Below are 16720 nucleotides of genomic sequence, written 5' to 3'. Positions count from 1 at the left end.
AATGCATACTATGCCTACAAGAAAAATTTGAAATAATTACACATGCAAATCAAGAATGCTTATTAAACAAAAGATCGGAATTAATTTCTAAATGTAGGCACGAAAATAAGTTTCTCCTAAAAAACTATAAAAATAAATGAGTTCAAATAATATTTACATTAACTACCCTTTTTAAAAAAACATTTTAAAAAAATAGCATAAGTAATCATTTCTAAAGAATTCTTTTTATAATAGTGTCAGCAAATTCCACAAATGTCAATACAATTATATTAAATGAAAGTATTAAGAGGACAAAAAAAAAAACAACCCAAAATAGTATAATATCTTCATTTTAAGGCTATATTTTGGAAGAAAAAAATATATTTAAAAAAATTATGACATATTGTACGTTACTTTATTTTTTTTAGTTAAAAGCCACCATAAAAACTTTTGTTATTTTTCTTTACATTCAGTTTGTATACAATAAAATCACAATGAGTAAAACGTAAATATATTTTAAATAACTAACATACTAATCCTCTTTTAACAACACCTTTCATATATCCAAATTACCCCACTGGTGGGGTAATGCGGATACTCATTATATTTGATATAAGGATACTCATTATATTTGATTTGATATCACACTTATTGCTTTTCACGTATGTAAAAAGTCAAACTGTATTGGTTATGTCAAGCAGTTTTCTTTTACTTACTGATACAGTCTTCTTTTCAGCTTTATTCTTTTCTTCTTCTTGTAACCTTGCGACAACATCTTGTGCTGTTAAAATTTCTCCCTTTTTGGCCTGGACACGTGCTCTGCGTTTTTTTGAATTTGCAAGTGCTGTCAGTGTAGGTTGACTTAGGCTAGGTGTAAGTACAGAATCGATTGCTCTCTGCAGGTTTTTTACAACATTTTCTTTTTGTCAAACTTATCTACTTCCTCATGCTTTGGTTGCATATTCACTATCTTCTTCATAGGTTTTGATTTGTCAACAGGGTAAAGACTACTACCATTAAAACCACTTTTCAGGAGTTTGTTATCTATCTTACTGATAAGAGCTTTTAGTAAAGTTGGAAATACAGACTTGTCAACATTTTTATGTCTGCTTTCTCTTAACCAATCTTTAAGGAATTTCTTCCAATGGGATTTCAATGGAGCAAAAAAACCAACATCAAGAGGTTGTAATGCATGACTTGTGTTCGGAGGTAAGCAAAGTAAAATTATATGAGTGTCCAGAGCCTTTTTAACAGTAGAATATGTTATATGGCTGTTGTGTCCATCACATAGCAGCAACACAGGCTTTTCATATTCCTTTATATGTATAATAAACCTGTCAATTCAACTTTCAAAAATATAGTCCTCCATCCAACCGGATTTTGTTACACCATACATTGCATTTTCTGGTCCATTTTGACACCATGCATCATAAAGGTGGATGGCTTTGTAGACGACAAAGGGAGGTAGACACTGTCCATTTGCTAACCCACAAAACAGTACAGTATACATTGATTTACCACATGATGGAGCAATGTAGTAGGCTGTTTTGATGTTTTACGAACAAAGTTTTTTCCTGCTGTAGGATCTGTACGTAAACCTGTTTCATCTAAATTATATATGCAATGTGGTCTATCAAATAAATTATTATCATTTAATGTCTTCTCATATAAATCAAAAAAATCTGTCAATGTTTTTAGAGAAAGATCATTAGCTCTTGCTTTTCATTCCATCTTTTTTCAAAAGACATGCACCAGTCTTTTCCTGGCTTGTCATCTTTGAATGGAGTTTCTTTTGCCAATAAATGTTATATAGGATTTAACCATCAGTTTGATATCTTCTCTATCTTGTGGAAAACCCTTATCAGCTAAGTACATCAAGGCTTCTACTAGAAGATTTTCCTCAGTATTATTTAAAACAAACCCACGACCGCTTCCAATTCTTTTGTCATTCCTTTGGATTTGATCATGGGATCGTCTGTATAATGTCCCATAAGGAATTCCAGAAGACTTTGATACACTGTATACTGACTCTTTTTCCTTAACAAGCTGTACGGCAGTCATTAGTTTGCTGTGATCATATGTACCAACAGTCTTGCGTTGGAATTCACGAGGCATAATAATTTATTTCAGTTTTATTATTTAATCTAAAATATTTTAAAACAAACTTTAGTTATATAAAGTCTATAATTTAATTATAAAGTAAAGAGGAAAACAACAAAAAAAAAAAAAACATTTAGATGGGAGTTTAAATTTTACCCTAGCCATTCAGGGAAAACAAATTAGAACTATGATCTTAATGTAAATAGTTCAGAAGCATTATATAAAACTATTATGTCTTTGAAAAATGTATAACACTATATTAAAAAGCAAAAGTGAGCATAAATGTATATTTAAATGTCGTGTAGCTTGTGTTTTTGTAATAAAATACTATAACGTGAGTAGGATTTTATATATTTTATATATATCCATTTTACCCCACTATTATTTTACCTGTATATCCATTTTACCCCATTTTAGATTTTTGTTTATTTATCAATATAGGTTAGAGAACTTATAAATTAAATTTTACATATTGTTACATCATGGTCCAACTAATGAATATACATCATTAAACTTCCATAAGTAATATTACTTATAAGTCTGCAGACAAAAGTTTTAAAACGTTTTTTATTTTTTTTCAAAACAACGTGTTTTATATATTAACTCTTTATGTAAATCAAATATAAACACTGTTAACGCAAAAAAAAGAAGCCAATTATGTGTAGAAACTGTTGGTAATTTTCAAGTTTTAGAATTATGTATAGATAACTTACTCCATGGATACTTATTGAATATATCCATATTACCCCAACAATCCATATTACCCCACCCTACCCTAACCATTTTGTGTATGTGTGTGTATGTACTTTTGACCCTAAGGTAAGATTAGGATTTAGGGTCAAGGAAGCTTACCCACTCCATTTTTACAAAAATTCTTTTTTTGTCATATTAAATGCTTCTATAGCTTACCAAAAGCAACCATACAAGAGGTGAATAGTTTAGTTACAAAATGACATAAGCACAATTATTCAACTCAAAAAAAAAATTAAAGATGTGAGGGTCCTTGTAAAAGTAAAAAAATTACTTTTTGTCGTCAAAATCAAACTCTTTAGAAATAAATTTAATAATGGTCTATTCTCTAATTAAAACACAAATAATTTTTAAGATATAATATTTATAACACGCTGGTTATTAGTCCTCTTCATCAAGTCACGTAAGTATGGAGATAACGCTATAGGATCAAGGATGCAAGTTCTCCCCTCAACTCAGCTTCATCTGGCCAATTCAATTTAACAACGCTATACTTTACAGTCCAATTAAAACAATGAATACTCATAAAAGAATTCAGATACTTCACGAAGGGGCAGATATTTTGCAACTAGAAGACTTGTTATTTAAGCAACAGTTCGGAAAACAACTTTAAAACTTAAATTAAATTAAAAACTTTTAACTTACAATGCCTTAAAATTACAGGCATTAAAATCAAGTTAAATTTGTATAAAAAAAACTTTGAAACTAGCAACTAATTTTTGACACCATTTTACAAACAATAAATACGTTTGTTTGCTTTTAAAAACCAGTCTTCAGTCAATAAAATTCCTGCACAGTGTCGAAACCTTTACTAAAAATGGCCATGATTTAAGGACATTAAAATTTTTTGTTTAGACACTCATTTAGGGCTATGATTTAAGGACATGTAAAAATAAATTCATTGAACGAGCTCCAAATAAAAACCAGACTTTATTAGTTTTTTCTTTTGTAATATATTTAAACATTATTAAAATCTATATAAGAAAAAATTATTGAAATAATTTGAACTAATATTAAAAACCATTAGTAAAATTTTTACGAGAACCAAAACTTGAACCTTCACATAAATATATTTACATTTCGTAAGTTCTTTGGAAAATTAATAAATGCAACTAATGATGGTCAGTTGATGATGGTCGTTTTTTTACGTTTTTTCTCCTGAACCTTTCTGTTGACAATTAAAAAAAAAGAAAGAAAAAAAACTAAATATAAAAAACTAATAAAAGAATATTAAGAAACTAATAACAAGTAAAACCAACCGTCGTATTTGCGCAAAACGAAGAATAAACGCTTCTCAGATCTTCAGTAGTGTACTGCAATATAAAAAAATAACAAATGTAATCAAGAAAAAGTAAAAACAAAAAAACAGTAATTTTACTTTAAATTTATTTCAAATTGGGCTCACTTGATTTAAGACCATAAATCCTTCTAAATTGACGCTGGTTTTTCTAGCACAATCCTGACAGTGAACAAGCAACTTTTTGTTCATTTCTTTTACAAATAAGATATTAAATACTTCGACTTCGCATGTTGAACAGTAATGTGCCGCTTCGTTCTTTTCGCGGCCATGCCAAGTTACTTCAACATTCATATCGCTTAGTATTGCGTAGGTTTTTTCACAATATGCTAACGAACGCTCCAAACAAATTCTTGAAAAAAAATGATCAAATTTAAACGAATCAATAAATTTAAACTGGTGTTTAAATTTATTGATTCGTTTAAATTTGATGATTCGTTGATTTCGTAAAACACAAAACAATCTTACTTTAAATGGTTTGCAAATCTTGACTCTGGAATACGAATGTTTCTCGCCATTCCCCAACATAAATTAATCATGGGAACGATAGATTTGTAATCTAATATAGATTAAATTTCGAAATATTAATAAAGTTCTTGTAAATTCGAACTAATAAAAGTAATACGCAATTTCAAAACAAATAAAAAAACAAACAAATAACCTCAAAACACTCATACTTCAAATTTATTCAATACATGTACAAAAAATAGTAAATCATGATATACGAAACTTAATGCCAAATAATATTGTACCTTGTAATTTATTCCATTCGTATCTTTCTATAGCTAGTTCGAATTGATGTGCTATAATTATATTAGTTATATAAAATTATTACTGTAAAAGCTATTATTTATTAAAAACTATTATTAGAACTATTATTAGAAAGCTATTATGTATTAAAAACTATGTAATTAACAAATTATACCAATTAATGGACCAACATTCCACGCAATATTGTTACACCAACCCTAAAAGTATGAGATGTTTTTTTTCTGTTAAACTAACAAAAGATTTTTAAAAAATAAAAGGAAATTTAATGGAATTTTTTTTTTTTTCAATAAGTTATTACAAATATTATAGAATGTTCAAACTTACAGATGACTGCACCCAATGTACATTACCACAATTTAACCATACAAGATCTCCAGGTTTTTGGATAAAGCGATAAACAGGTATTCCAGCCTCGTGAAGTTCATCCAATATTGGCCACCAGGATCCAGATAGAAAATTAATATTATTCCTATATGATAGATATTACACTAAAAAAACCCATTTTAACATTGTTGAACATGTGTTAACATTGTTGAAATAAAAAATCAAAATTTCAAAAAGAAATAAAAAATATATATATACTTTTCACAAAGTTCATGAAAAACTCCCCAATATATATTGTCGCAACTAAACCATTCACAATCACCAGGACCAATATTGATATTTACAGCAGCAAATAAATTATTCTCTTGGTGACCTAGAAATCATCAAATAAGATATATTAAACAACCCCTTTAAAACTTAAAGGAACAAAAATTAAAAGATAAATCATAAACTCGTTAAAATGAATAACATTACCAGGTGTTCTGCATCCAGGTATTTTCATATAGAGCTGGACCGTGTTCATGCCAAGTATGTTGTGCCCAACATGACAAAGCATATTACTGCCGCATACAACCTTAAAAAAAAAAGACAAAACATTTTACTTCTAATGGTAACTTTGATATTTTCTTAAAGTAAAATGACCTTTAAATTTCAACAATTGTCATATTTAAAAAATATTTCCAACAATGAACTAACGAATAAATCAAACCTTGCAAAAAAGAGGCAATTTTGTAAGTTCAGCAAGTTGAGGCTTCCACCTGAAAATTAAATTATTTTTAATGCTTGTGCAGTTGAGATCAAAAATAAAAAATTAATATAAAATAAAAACACTTCAATCAATTATGGAGTATTTCAAAGACTTTTAAGTTAATTAATTTTTTTAATAAATATTTTCAAAAATTTTTGAAAAATATTGATCTGTTATGTGCAAGTTTTTATTGGTTATTTTTAGAGCAATGTATACTTCAATTTGATTTTCTTCTTATTTTTAAATCTGTTAGACATGCTTAGCGTTAATCTTTCTACTGATGTAGTTTGCTATAGAAAAAATAGGAAACATTTCTTCTGCATAAGAGAAAAATGCAAATTGGTTTTTCAACTGCTACTTTGATTTTCAGTACATTTAACTGTAAATGATTTAATTTATGTAAAAAAGTTAAAAATAACAATGAGAGTAGTAAACGACGAAGACATTATTATTTCCTTAATAAATAAATACAATATCTAGGTATTCATGAGAATTTACAAAAACATGCAAAAGATTTTATTATTCAAGTCAATTTTGAGTGCAGAAGTTGCAGTTAACACAAATTCCTGACTACTTCGCACTATAGGTTTGACTAGAAACAATGCTCAAAGTAGATGATCAATTGATTTGCCTACTTTTTTGATTAATCTGAGACAGATGCCTTCAAGACGCTTTAAGCATTGATTTTGAACATGGGCACTTAGTACATATGATTGCTGCACGTTTCTCTATGGTTGAAAGTTTCACCAGTAGAGAGTTAGAGACATGCAAAACACACGATAAGCATAAGTCATATGCAAAAAGACTAAGGCAAGATAAGTTTTCTATATTAAATCAGGAGGGATACCATATAATGCCAGGTGATGGATAGCAGACATTTCTGATTGATATTTGTGAAGTAAGTGTTCCACCTAAGATCATTTTATTATGTCACAAAAAGGAGTTTGAATAAAGGCTAGGTTTCTAATATACTGCCAGCAAAAATATTGGCAAACACTTGAAACCTAAGAAGAAATCAATTGAGTTTTTGCATCATTAATATGCATTTTAGCACTTACTGACCAACTTAGCAATTAGTAATTTAAATTCATTTTTAACAACTTAAGTTCTTTAAAGCAACTTTTTAACTTTAAAGCAACTTAGTAATTTAAATTAATTTTTAGCAGCAAAGAGGACAAGTATAAGAGGAAGTTTATCAAATGCTCAATAATAGTCAATACTAATACATCAAACACACCCCTCTGAAGAAAAAAGTTTGTTCAAAGTCCAAATAATCACAATAAGCAGACCATTAGTTGTACTGTTGTAAAAAAGCAAAATGAGAACGATTGAATTGTTTTCTGAAGGGAAGGAATTTTCCACTGGTTGAGTGCAGTGCTGCGAGATTGAGAGACAAAATTCACAAAGAAAACTTGTTAGAGATGGAACACCATGATTCAAAGAAAACTTGTTAGAGATGGAACACCATGATTCAAAAAAACTTGTTAGAGATGGAACACCATGATTCAAAGAAAACTTGTTAGAGCACCATGATTCAAAGAAAACTTGTGAGAACACCATGATTCAAAGACTTAAAAAAGTTAAAAAAGCAGAAAGCAGTCGTAAATCTCTGGTAGATTTAAGTTTAAAAAAACTCATGTTGCCTGATGATGAACTGAAGGTATTTGAAATTTTAGCAAGTTTTTAACTTTAAAATTTATTTTGAGTTTCCTTATTAGAGTTTAAATATTTATTTGAGTTTCCTCATTAGAGATTATTCTGAGTTTCCTCATTAGAAGATAACATGTTATTTTCTAATGAGGAAATTCAGTGAAATGGTTCCGAGGTTCGCAGATAATAAGGTTTTTAGAACTATGTGATAGCTTTTAGAAAGGCTGATTCAATCAACATCTGTAAAATATCAGAGTTATAAGAATGCCACGTTGTTAATAAACTTTTTATCTTGAGTCAAACAACTTGCTATTTGAGTATCAATACAAACTTCAATCATTGCATTCTACTGCTAAATTGAAAACTGTTAACATAGAAGATTCTATTGTACTGTATAACTTAACTTGACTTATAAAATTTTATTACACTGTATAACATAGGAGATTCTATTGTGCTTTAGATAAAAATGATGAGACAAGGGCTATTGCTTTAGACATATCAAAGAATTTCTGACATACTAGTCATATTTATAAGCTCTCTTCATACAGTTTATCTCAGAAAGTTTTTAAAATAATTGAATCATTCTTCAATTGCATTATTGAAGTTGTCCTGAATAGACTACACTCACCTTCAGTTTTATCAACTGCTAGGATACCATAAAATTCCATTCTTTGTCTCATGTTGTTTGTCATCTACATTAATTACCTTCCTGACAATCTTACTTATAAAGTGGCTCTATTTGCTAATTTACTATTTGCTGATTTGCTATTAGCTGATTTGCTATTTTCTAATTTGCTATTTGCTGATAAAAAGTCATCACTTAGGACAACCAGGATTGGGGCTCACAGTAGCAGGTGAAATTTAACCCAAGCAAAACTAAGCTTTATACTATTGTTATACCATTATTGAAATGTCAATATCCTTATCCTTAGCTGCTAAGGCTGATTCTTGCAGCCTTAGCAGCCAAGGACAAGCTCTTGCCATTTTCTTACATATTATCATAAAATTGCATCTTTTTCACTTTTTAACAAATACTATCATGCTCACTGCTCAAGCAAGCTAACATCTTTTGTTTCACCTTATAAAACATAATCTCTTGTAAAATTCAGCAAAGTAATACTTTACTGTAATTATTCTGGACCAAAAGAATAAGATAATTAAATTTTAATAATAAAAATGTAAAAATAACAAATAACTTTTCAGTATGTAACAAATAAAATGTAGAACTTTGAATATATTTTTTATAAACAATGAATGATTTCTGAAAATAAAAGAACTATTTTTTTATTTGGCTTCTACAACTTATAAAACAATATTAAGTGAAATTGCTCTGCATCATTATATTTATAATTATATTTATCATTAAATTAAAAGAAATACAAGTGAAATACAAAACTATTTCTTACAATAACAAATAACCTCACTTTTTCAAATCGGATAAATCAACATTCGTTCCAAATTTAATTAATTTGAATTTTTTTTTCTTCCTAAAAAATAATTGAAACTCAGTACAGCTGAAAATATGTATTGTATTAGAAAAATAAAAATAAACAAGTAACAAATGTCTTAGATATGCGCAAAATTGTATTAACAAATGTCTTAGATATGCACAAAACTGTGTTAACAAATGTCTTAGATATGAGCAAAATTGTATTAATAATATGTCTCAGACATGCACAAAATTGTATTTATTTTCAAAGTCCTTGAACTCTAAACTTCAAATTCTAAAGATCCTTCTAAGAAATCTAAAAACTTCCAATATCTCATTTATTATCTATTTAATATCTAAAGAATATTGCGCCAAAAATGAGTGCTGGTTTTAATATATCCTCAAGTTGTGGATACTCAACTTGAATATTCAAATAGATAATCTTAACAATAAGTTAGGAAAGTAAAATGAAATAAAAATGAGTAAGAATTTCCTTTTAAAAATATTTTTTTTAAATCATTGAAATAAAGAGACAACATTTTTTTGATTTGACTAATTTAACATATAATTTATAAAAATATAAGAATAATAACAAATAGCAACATAATGCATTCTTTGCGCTGTAAAAACTAAAAAATTATGTCAGTGCTCTCCAAAACTTAAAAAATATAGAAACAATATTAAAACTTGCTTTTGGTCATCTTCTGTTTCATCTTTCTTTTTTTCTTTCATTTCTTCATCAGCCTGAAAAATTTTTATTTATTAAAAAATGTATTAAGTATTAAGTTTGAAAAATTTATAAAGAAGAAAAAAAAAATGCCTAAAAAACCTGCAACGAATCTTGGTATGTACTAGCTTGGTATTGAGCATACTTAGCAATTGTCATTTTAGATCTGTTAATAAATTGATAAAAATGAAGCATCATGAAATTTTTTTTTTTTTTGATTCTTCTTTGAGTATTTAAAATCTATTTTGTGCTGACAGTTTAATTAAAAACTTTGTGCATCTTTAACTTAAAAAAATTTAACAAAAAAGAAAACACACTTTGTACTTTTACATGCCCAAACATTCATCTTCCCTTCTTCGTCCCAATTTTCAGTTGTATTCTGTTGTCTCTGAAAATTTTTAATATTTACTGCTAATTTTACTAATTCAATGAATTAGTAAAATTAACAGTCAATTTAATTTAAAACTAAAAACTTTTAAAAACCAACCTGATGTCGTATTTCGATAGGGTGATCCGGATTTTGCTCTACTAATCTTCTTGTTGTAAATAAACTCAAATCTGAAAATAAAAAATTCAATAAAAAAAAAAATTGACAAAAAAATAAACGAAAAAACATTTAGAATTATCAAAAACGATTAAACACCACAAAGACACAATAAGAAAAAAGCAATAAAGGAACAAGACATGCCAAGCTTCAGAGATTTACACAACCCTTTGATCACAGTGACAGGATTTCGTTTATCCAAACAAAAATTACGCAATGCTGGAGTCATAGCTTCTCGTCTATCATTTATCTGAACATTTAAGGATTGATTTAAAAAAAATTAAGTAAAAAAAAACAAAACAACCAAACAATTAACTGAAAAATAAATAAAATTACTGTAATGCTCGGCGTTGGGGGATTAAGTTGATCTTTAGGCACAGGTGGAGGACGAGGTGGACAAAGAGGAATTTTATTTTCATTTAAAATTAAAGAAATCTTCGGAACAGTATATTCAGAAGCAAGCATAGACTTAGGTGAACCAAAAGGTTTGCTAGGAGATACAATAGTTGTTGGAGATGATGAGGTTGTTAATGAAAGTTTCTTTTTCTCAGTAAAATCTTTTGAGATGTCCATAGACGAACTAATAGTTAACAAATTTAATTCTTTTTCACTACTAACTGGTGATATTAAAGGCAAACCTGAACTAACAGATGGTTGAGCTGCAAAATGAGGTGTAGCATTTGGTGTTTGGGAGGAATGGTTAATAGCGTTCAAATTTGTATCATCTTTGATGATTTGACTGCCTACTGAGCTTTCTTCATAAATTGATATATTATTTTGATTCCAAATAGGAGAAGAGTCTGGCTTAGAAGGCTGTTGATGTATGTTTGAACCTTTCACAGACAAGTTTGAATTTACTGATGAAGCAAATGATTTATTTTTGCTGATAAACATTGGATGTTCAAATTTTATTTCATTCTTTTCAAGAGCTTGTTGACTAACATCTCCACTAACCTTTTGAGGCAAATTATCTTGTTTGTCTAATGTAGAATGAGTATTTGCTTGTAAAAGAACTTGATGTTTTAAGCGTGCCTAATAATAATTCTATTAATCAAAATCATGAAACAAAAACTTATAAATAATAAAATAAAACTTTAAACTTATTAAAATTCTAAAAATAAGATATATTTATTATAAAAGTATACTTTTATAATAACAATAATGCTATATAACAGAAAACAGAACACAAATAAAAACATAAAACAGAATAAAAACATAAAACTAAATAAAACAGAACACAAATAAAAACTCATTACAAACAACTTTAACAAGACATAAAAGTAAAACAAATAACAAAAATAAATAATTTTAGTTACAATAACAGTAATAAAACCTGTTGAACAAGTCGAACGGTCCTCGTCGTTAGTTCAGCAGGTATTGGAAGTTTCCAGGCTTCTTCTATGCTCGGTAAACTATTTAAATAAAAGATGTTCTTAATTGTTATGAAATAAAAAACTTTTTTTATGTTATAAAATTAAAAATAAAATTGTTATTAAATTAAAAATAATGTTATGTTATGAAATTAAAACATTTTACTTAAACAATTTATAATAAAATATGCTATTACTGCTTATAATTTTTTTTTTTTTAATTATTTTTTTTTTAATTCTGATTTACTCCCAACAAGGCTGCAAAGAACCACTATTATGTTGGGAGTTACTAGAAAAAAGAATAGAGTTACAGGGCAGGGAAACGGCCGACAGACAACTTAAAAAGTTAAAGGCTGTAAGAGTCAGGAAAATATGAAGATGGAAGAAAGTTCCAAAGGGTTGAAAGAGCAGGGAATGAGACTGATAAGTGACAAATCAAGTGAGAATGAGTTTTGGTTGATGGAACTAGAGATAAAAGCTCCTTTGAGCAGCGACCATGATAGTATTTGTAGAAAAGAGAAAGAAATTGCAACTTTATGACAATGGGAAAGAGGCTCCAGCTCAGCAGATAGACCGGGTCCAACTATGTTTACAATGCATTTTTGGACCTTGTCTAGAAGAGAAAGATCATCATTAGAAGAACCAGGCCAAATATGGCAACAGTATTCCATACAGGGACGAATAAGAGATCTGTAGAGGTAGAGAATGTAATAAAGAGAGAGAAAATGGCGAGCACGATAAGGAGAATCACCCTTAACAGATGCTAACTTAACAATTTTGGTTGTATATATGGTTTCCATGAAAGGTCAGTAGTAAATGATAATCCAAGAAGACTTAAAGAGGACTCAGTGAGAGGGTTGCCATTCATCAATATAGGAATGTCAACAGTACTGTGATAGTTGTTAGGAACTATGCATACTGTGATAGTTGAAACTTGGAACAACAGATACCATTTTCCAGCAGGCAGGAAAACAAGTTATTTAATAAGTGCTTGACTCAGTCAAGCACTTATTAAATAGCTTAGATAAAATTAAAGAGAGTTCAATTGAGAACAATTTGTAAGACTGTGATTATTGTTATTACTATTACTACTATAAAAAACTATATTTGCGATATTTATGTATTGCAATAAAAACTAAAATTGAGAACAAAATAAAACACTTTTATTTAATTATATACTTTTAGATAAACTAAATAAACCTATTGTTGACATCTCCATGTACTACACCACTGTCCATCTTTTCTTTTAAACACCGCATTCGAGTTTCAAGACCAATGTTAGGACTTCCTTGAGAAAAAACTCAAACTATTGTAAATTTGAAAAAAAAAAACAATGTAAATGTTTTAAATTAATTTAAAAAAAGATTTTACAAAGAGGATCATAAATGCTCACCACATGCTTTTAAAGCATTTGAATAGCATATAATTGCATCACTAAAGAAAGAAATTATTTTAAAATAATTTGTAACAACAATTGTACAGAATATAATATGCTCTAAGAATGCAGCATTATATAAAATATTTTACAACAATGTGAAAGCATATACTAATATGTACACATTAATAATAATGTACATATATTAAAATGTACAAAGCATTAACAAAATGAATACTAATACATTTGCAACAATAACATGCTAAAATCTAAATCTAATTTAAATTACTATATTATACATTGCACAAATACACAACAATAATATGCACAATGAAGCACAATGTATAAAAGCACATGTCTTTCACAAAGCCTATTTTTTAAGCAACACTTGACACTTTTTTTAGTAACTTTAAAACTATAACAGGATAGATATAGGATGCAAAAGTAACTTTAGTAACTATAGTAACTATAGAAAATAATACATAACTATAGTAAATATACAAAAGTAACTTTAGTAACTATAGAAATATAGTAACTTTAGACTATAGTAAACATAGTAGTAATTTTACACTATAGAAACAAGATAGATATACAGTAGCATGCATAAGTAACCTAAAAAGATCGTAAACTTACAGAACTGGAGTCAACAATTAAGTGCAGTTGCATTTAAATAAATTACAAGTTGGATATATAAATACATAATAGTCAAATCAATGAATACTATATTGTTTTATTACTCTGGTATGTTACTGTGTTACTGCATTACTCTGGTATGTTAATCATAAGGTGTCTGTTAGTATTACTATTATTGTTATTGTTATTAAACAATAAATAATTAGTTTGGATAATATACAAATAAATTGTTGATATTAAATTTACAACCAAACCAAAAATTAAATAAATGGATACATCTTTAAAAAAAAATGAATATTTGTCACTCAGGAAAGTATATTTTTGAAATTTAGAAACATTTAACACATAAAAACAAATATAACTGCCGCATAACATGACATCAGTTATTTTATAAATACTTTTTTTCCCTTTGAAAAAAACAATTTTAAAAAAGTTTGCAAAGTCATTGTAAACTGAACCGCAATTTAGTTATATGTTGTAGTTCTTCCATGGGAACAAAACAAAAAATTTATCATGACTATTTTTTTAAACCAAAAAATGATCATAAAAATTATGTATTAGTATTTGCTCTTTGGATTTGTCTTTAGATACATAACTTAAAATGGTCAGTTTACAATTTACAGTCAATTAGAATTAGTTTCATAAACATTTTATCTTCATTAGAACATAAAATGTTTATGAAACAGAACACTAAAAAAATCCCTAATGAAGTTTTTGAAATAAATTTCAAAATAGCATTAATATGCTTTGTTATTAAGATGGCCTGAAAAAGGTGCAAAACAGAAAATTTGTCTAGAGTATTTTACAATCTGATATTAACCATCTAAATTTCAAAATTTGGTTATCTCTACATTTTTGAGTTAAGCAATACTACAAATGCTCAGGTAAATTTTTCTACCACTATATCTTAAATTATTAATGAAAAAATACCACTACAAAACCCACAAAAGCATTTGCATAGAGAAAAAGTAGAGCGTTGTTGACTGATAATCAAAACATCAAAACTTTTATATGATTTGAAGTTGGGAGCTCAAATTTGCTTTTTTCTTGTTTCATTAATAGAAACAGGTAGCAGTACCTGTTTTGAAATTGCAAATTACTAATTTTGAAAAATTGTAATTAAAAATAAGTTAAAAACTATTGAATAAATTCTAAAGTATAAGAATTGGAATAGTTTCGAAATCAAGCAAGATGGAATTTTTTCGAAATGCAAAAAAATAAAGAATTGTTTGAAAGTACAGAAAGAGGAGTAATTTCGAAAAGACTGATTTTTTTTGTACTGCAAATGTGCCGAGCAATAGTTATTTAGATTCAAAATAAAGATTTATATGTTCTTAATAAGAGCAGTAAGCTTTTAATAGGTTTTTTTTTGTTTTGTTGTTTTTCAGCTATTGACATTAAGAAATCATCAGTAGAATGAGAAGATTAAAAACTATATTGATTTTTGGAGAATAAATTGTTGGAACCAAGATAAGATATCAATAAATAATTGATTAAAGACACTAATCAATCTTACATAATCCTGTTTCCTTATACTCTTCTAATGAGTACCTTAAGAATTGATCCATGGACCATTTTAAAATTAATATTATTCAATCAAAAATACAAACATTATAAGTACTTTATAGAAGTCATAAGAATCATATTTTACTTAATTTTCCTTGTTGCAAACTTGTTTACATTTTCGAAACATTTTGTTTTACACAGATGTTAGGGGTGAGAAAAGGTAAAAAACTATGTAAAGCATTTGTATTTGAAAATACTAACAAAAATGATAATTATAATTACTTAAAATGACTGCCCGTTTCGTAAAGAACACCAAGATCAGTCCATGCAGCAACATGATTATTGTCTAACTGAACTGCACAAACATATGCTTGAAGAGCATCCATTGGCTGATTTTGCTGTTGATACAAAACCCCAATAGAACACCAGGTATCAGCATTAGCTTCCGCTTTATCAATAGCATGACGGTAAGCAGTAAATGCATCATGAATCTTTCCAAGTTGTGCAAAACATCTTTAAAGCAAATCAAATATATAAAAAAATTGCAAAATTACAGACATAGAGATCATTATAATAAAAAAATACTTTAATATTTATATTCAAAATAATCACCTTCCTAAAAAATACCATGACGACCCGCTACTTTGATCTAGTTCAAGGGACTTTTGAAGACAATGCACTGCTTCTTGAATTCTTTGTGTCTTTTCACCAAGTTGATGGTGTGAATGATGCATCCAACCTTGAAATTTATAAAAAAAACTTTACAAAAAAATTAAATCAAAAGCAAAATGCTAAAAACTTTTGCAAATGATAGTGATGTATTTTTTATTAAAAATCATGTTTTTAGTTTATATTTGAAATATTTAACATTTATATTAAAAACAAGTAAAAATAACTAATTTTTATATTTAAAAGTCTGTAAATACACATTTACAAAAATATAATACATGTGTTAAAGAGTATGCATGTATATATATATATATATATATATATATATATATATATATATATATATATATATATATATATATATATATATATATATATATATATATATATATATATATGCATGGGACATCATTAATGTTGTCATACTGAAATAACCATTTGCAAAGACTTTGATACATACGTTAGGTGAGGGTTTTAGCAGGTTGTGGATATCTAGATATGAAGGCCAACTTCTAGATGTACTTGATTTTGCTACCTTCAAAATTCAAGCATCAATTAGATGAGACAAAACTTGTCATTTAATGTTAGCTTTATCAATTGCTAATGATTTAAAACTTAACAGGCAATAAAAAATAATAATAAATGATAATAATATATAAATAATATAAAAAATCAAAACATCATGGTTTGGACAGTATTTCAAAGTAGAATTAAACAATGACCAATATTGTTTCTATGGAACATAAATTAATGTTTACAATGATTGGTGGTATGATATGTTCAGCTCTCAGTGTACATATTCAACACAGTGTTTTTGACAATTCAGGTCAAAGCTGTTCCTTTTGTGG

The 16720-nt window shown here is 27.6% G+C and overlaps 1 protein-coding gene across 4 annotated transcripts in view; it reads right to left on the bottom strand.

The window, feature by feature from the left end:
- Nucleotides 1–3758: 3758 nt before the first annotated feature.
- Nucleotides 3759–16720, bottom strand: part of LOC100197335 (lysine-specific demethylase 6A) — a 43079-nt gene continuing 30117 nt past the window's right edge. For 2 of the 4 annotated variants that reach the window (XM_065788881.1, XM_065788879.1), the window contains exons 10-31: nt 15816–15942; nt 15486–15716; nt 13083–13123; nt 12890–12977; nt 11653–11731; nt 10656–11351; nt 10464–10569; nt 10263–10333; nt 10093–10163; nt 9878–9941; nt 9736–9792; nt 9044–9102; nt 5931–5979; nt 5696–5795; nt 5480–5594; nt 5222–5366; nt 5052–5094; nt 4879–4929; nt 4595–4685; nt 4235–4478; nt 4089–4142; nt 3759–3997 (exon numbers count right to left, since the gene is read on the bottom strand). In XM_065788881.1, coding sequence (XP_065644953.1) covers nt 3974–3997; nt 4089–4142; nt 4235–4478; nt 4595–4685; nt 4879–4929; nt 5052–5094; nt 5222–5366; nt 5480–5594; nt 5696–5795; nt 5931–5979; nt 9044–9102; nt 9736–9792; nt 9878–9941; nt 10093–10163; nt 10263–10333; nt 10464–10569; nt 10656–11351; nt 11653–11731; nt 12890–12977; nt 13083–13123; nt 15486–15716; nt 15816–15942 — 2606 coding nt within the window. In that variant the 3' untranslated portion in view covers nt 3759–3973. Of the gene's footprint in view, nt 3998–4088; nt 4143–4234; nt 4479–4594; nt 4686–4878; nt 4930–5051; nt 5095–5221; nt 5367–5479; nt 5595–5695; nt 5796–5930; nt 5980–9043; nt 9107–9735; nt 9793–9877; nt 9942–10092; nt 10164–10262; nt 10334–10463; nt 10570–10655; nt 11352–11652; nt 11732–12889; nt 12978–13082; nt 13124–15485; nt 15717–15815; nt 15943–16720 lie in introns of all 4 variants that reach the window. The other 2 variants (XM_065788882.1, XM_065788880.1) reach the window with 1 other exon arrangement.

The sequence above is a fragment of the Hydra vulgaris genome, chromosome 01 (genome assembly GCF_038396675.1).
Source record: "Hydra vulgaris chromosome 01, alternate assembly HydraT2T_AEP".
Taxonomy (NCBI): domain Eukaryota; kingdom Metazoa; phylum Cnidaria; class Hydrozoa; order Anthoathecata; family Hydridae; genus Hydra; species Hydra vulgaris.
Note: the sequence above shows the minus strand (reverse complement) of the source record. Positions and strands in the feature narration are given on the sequence as shown.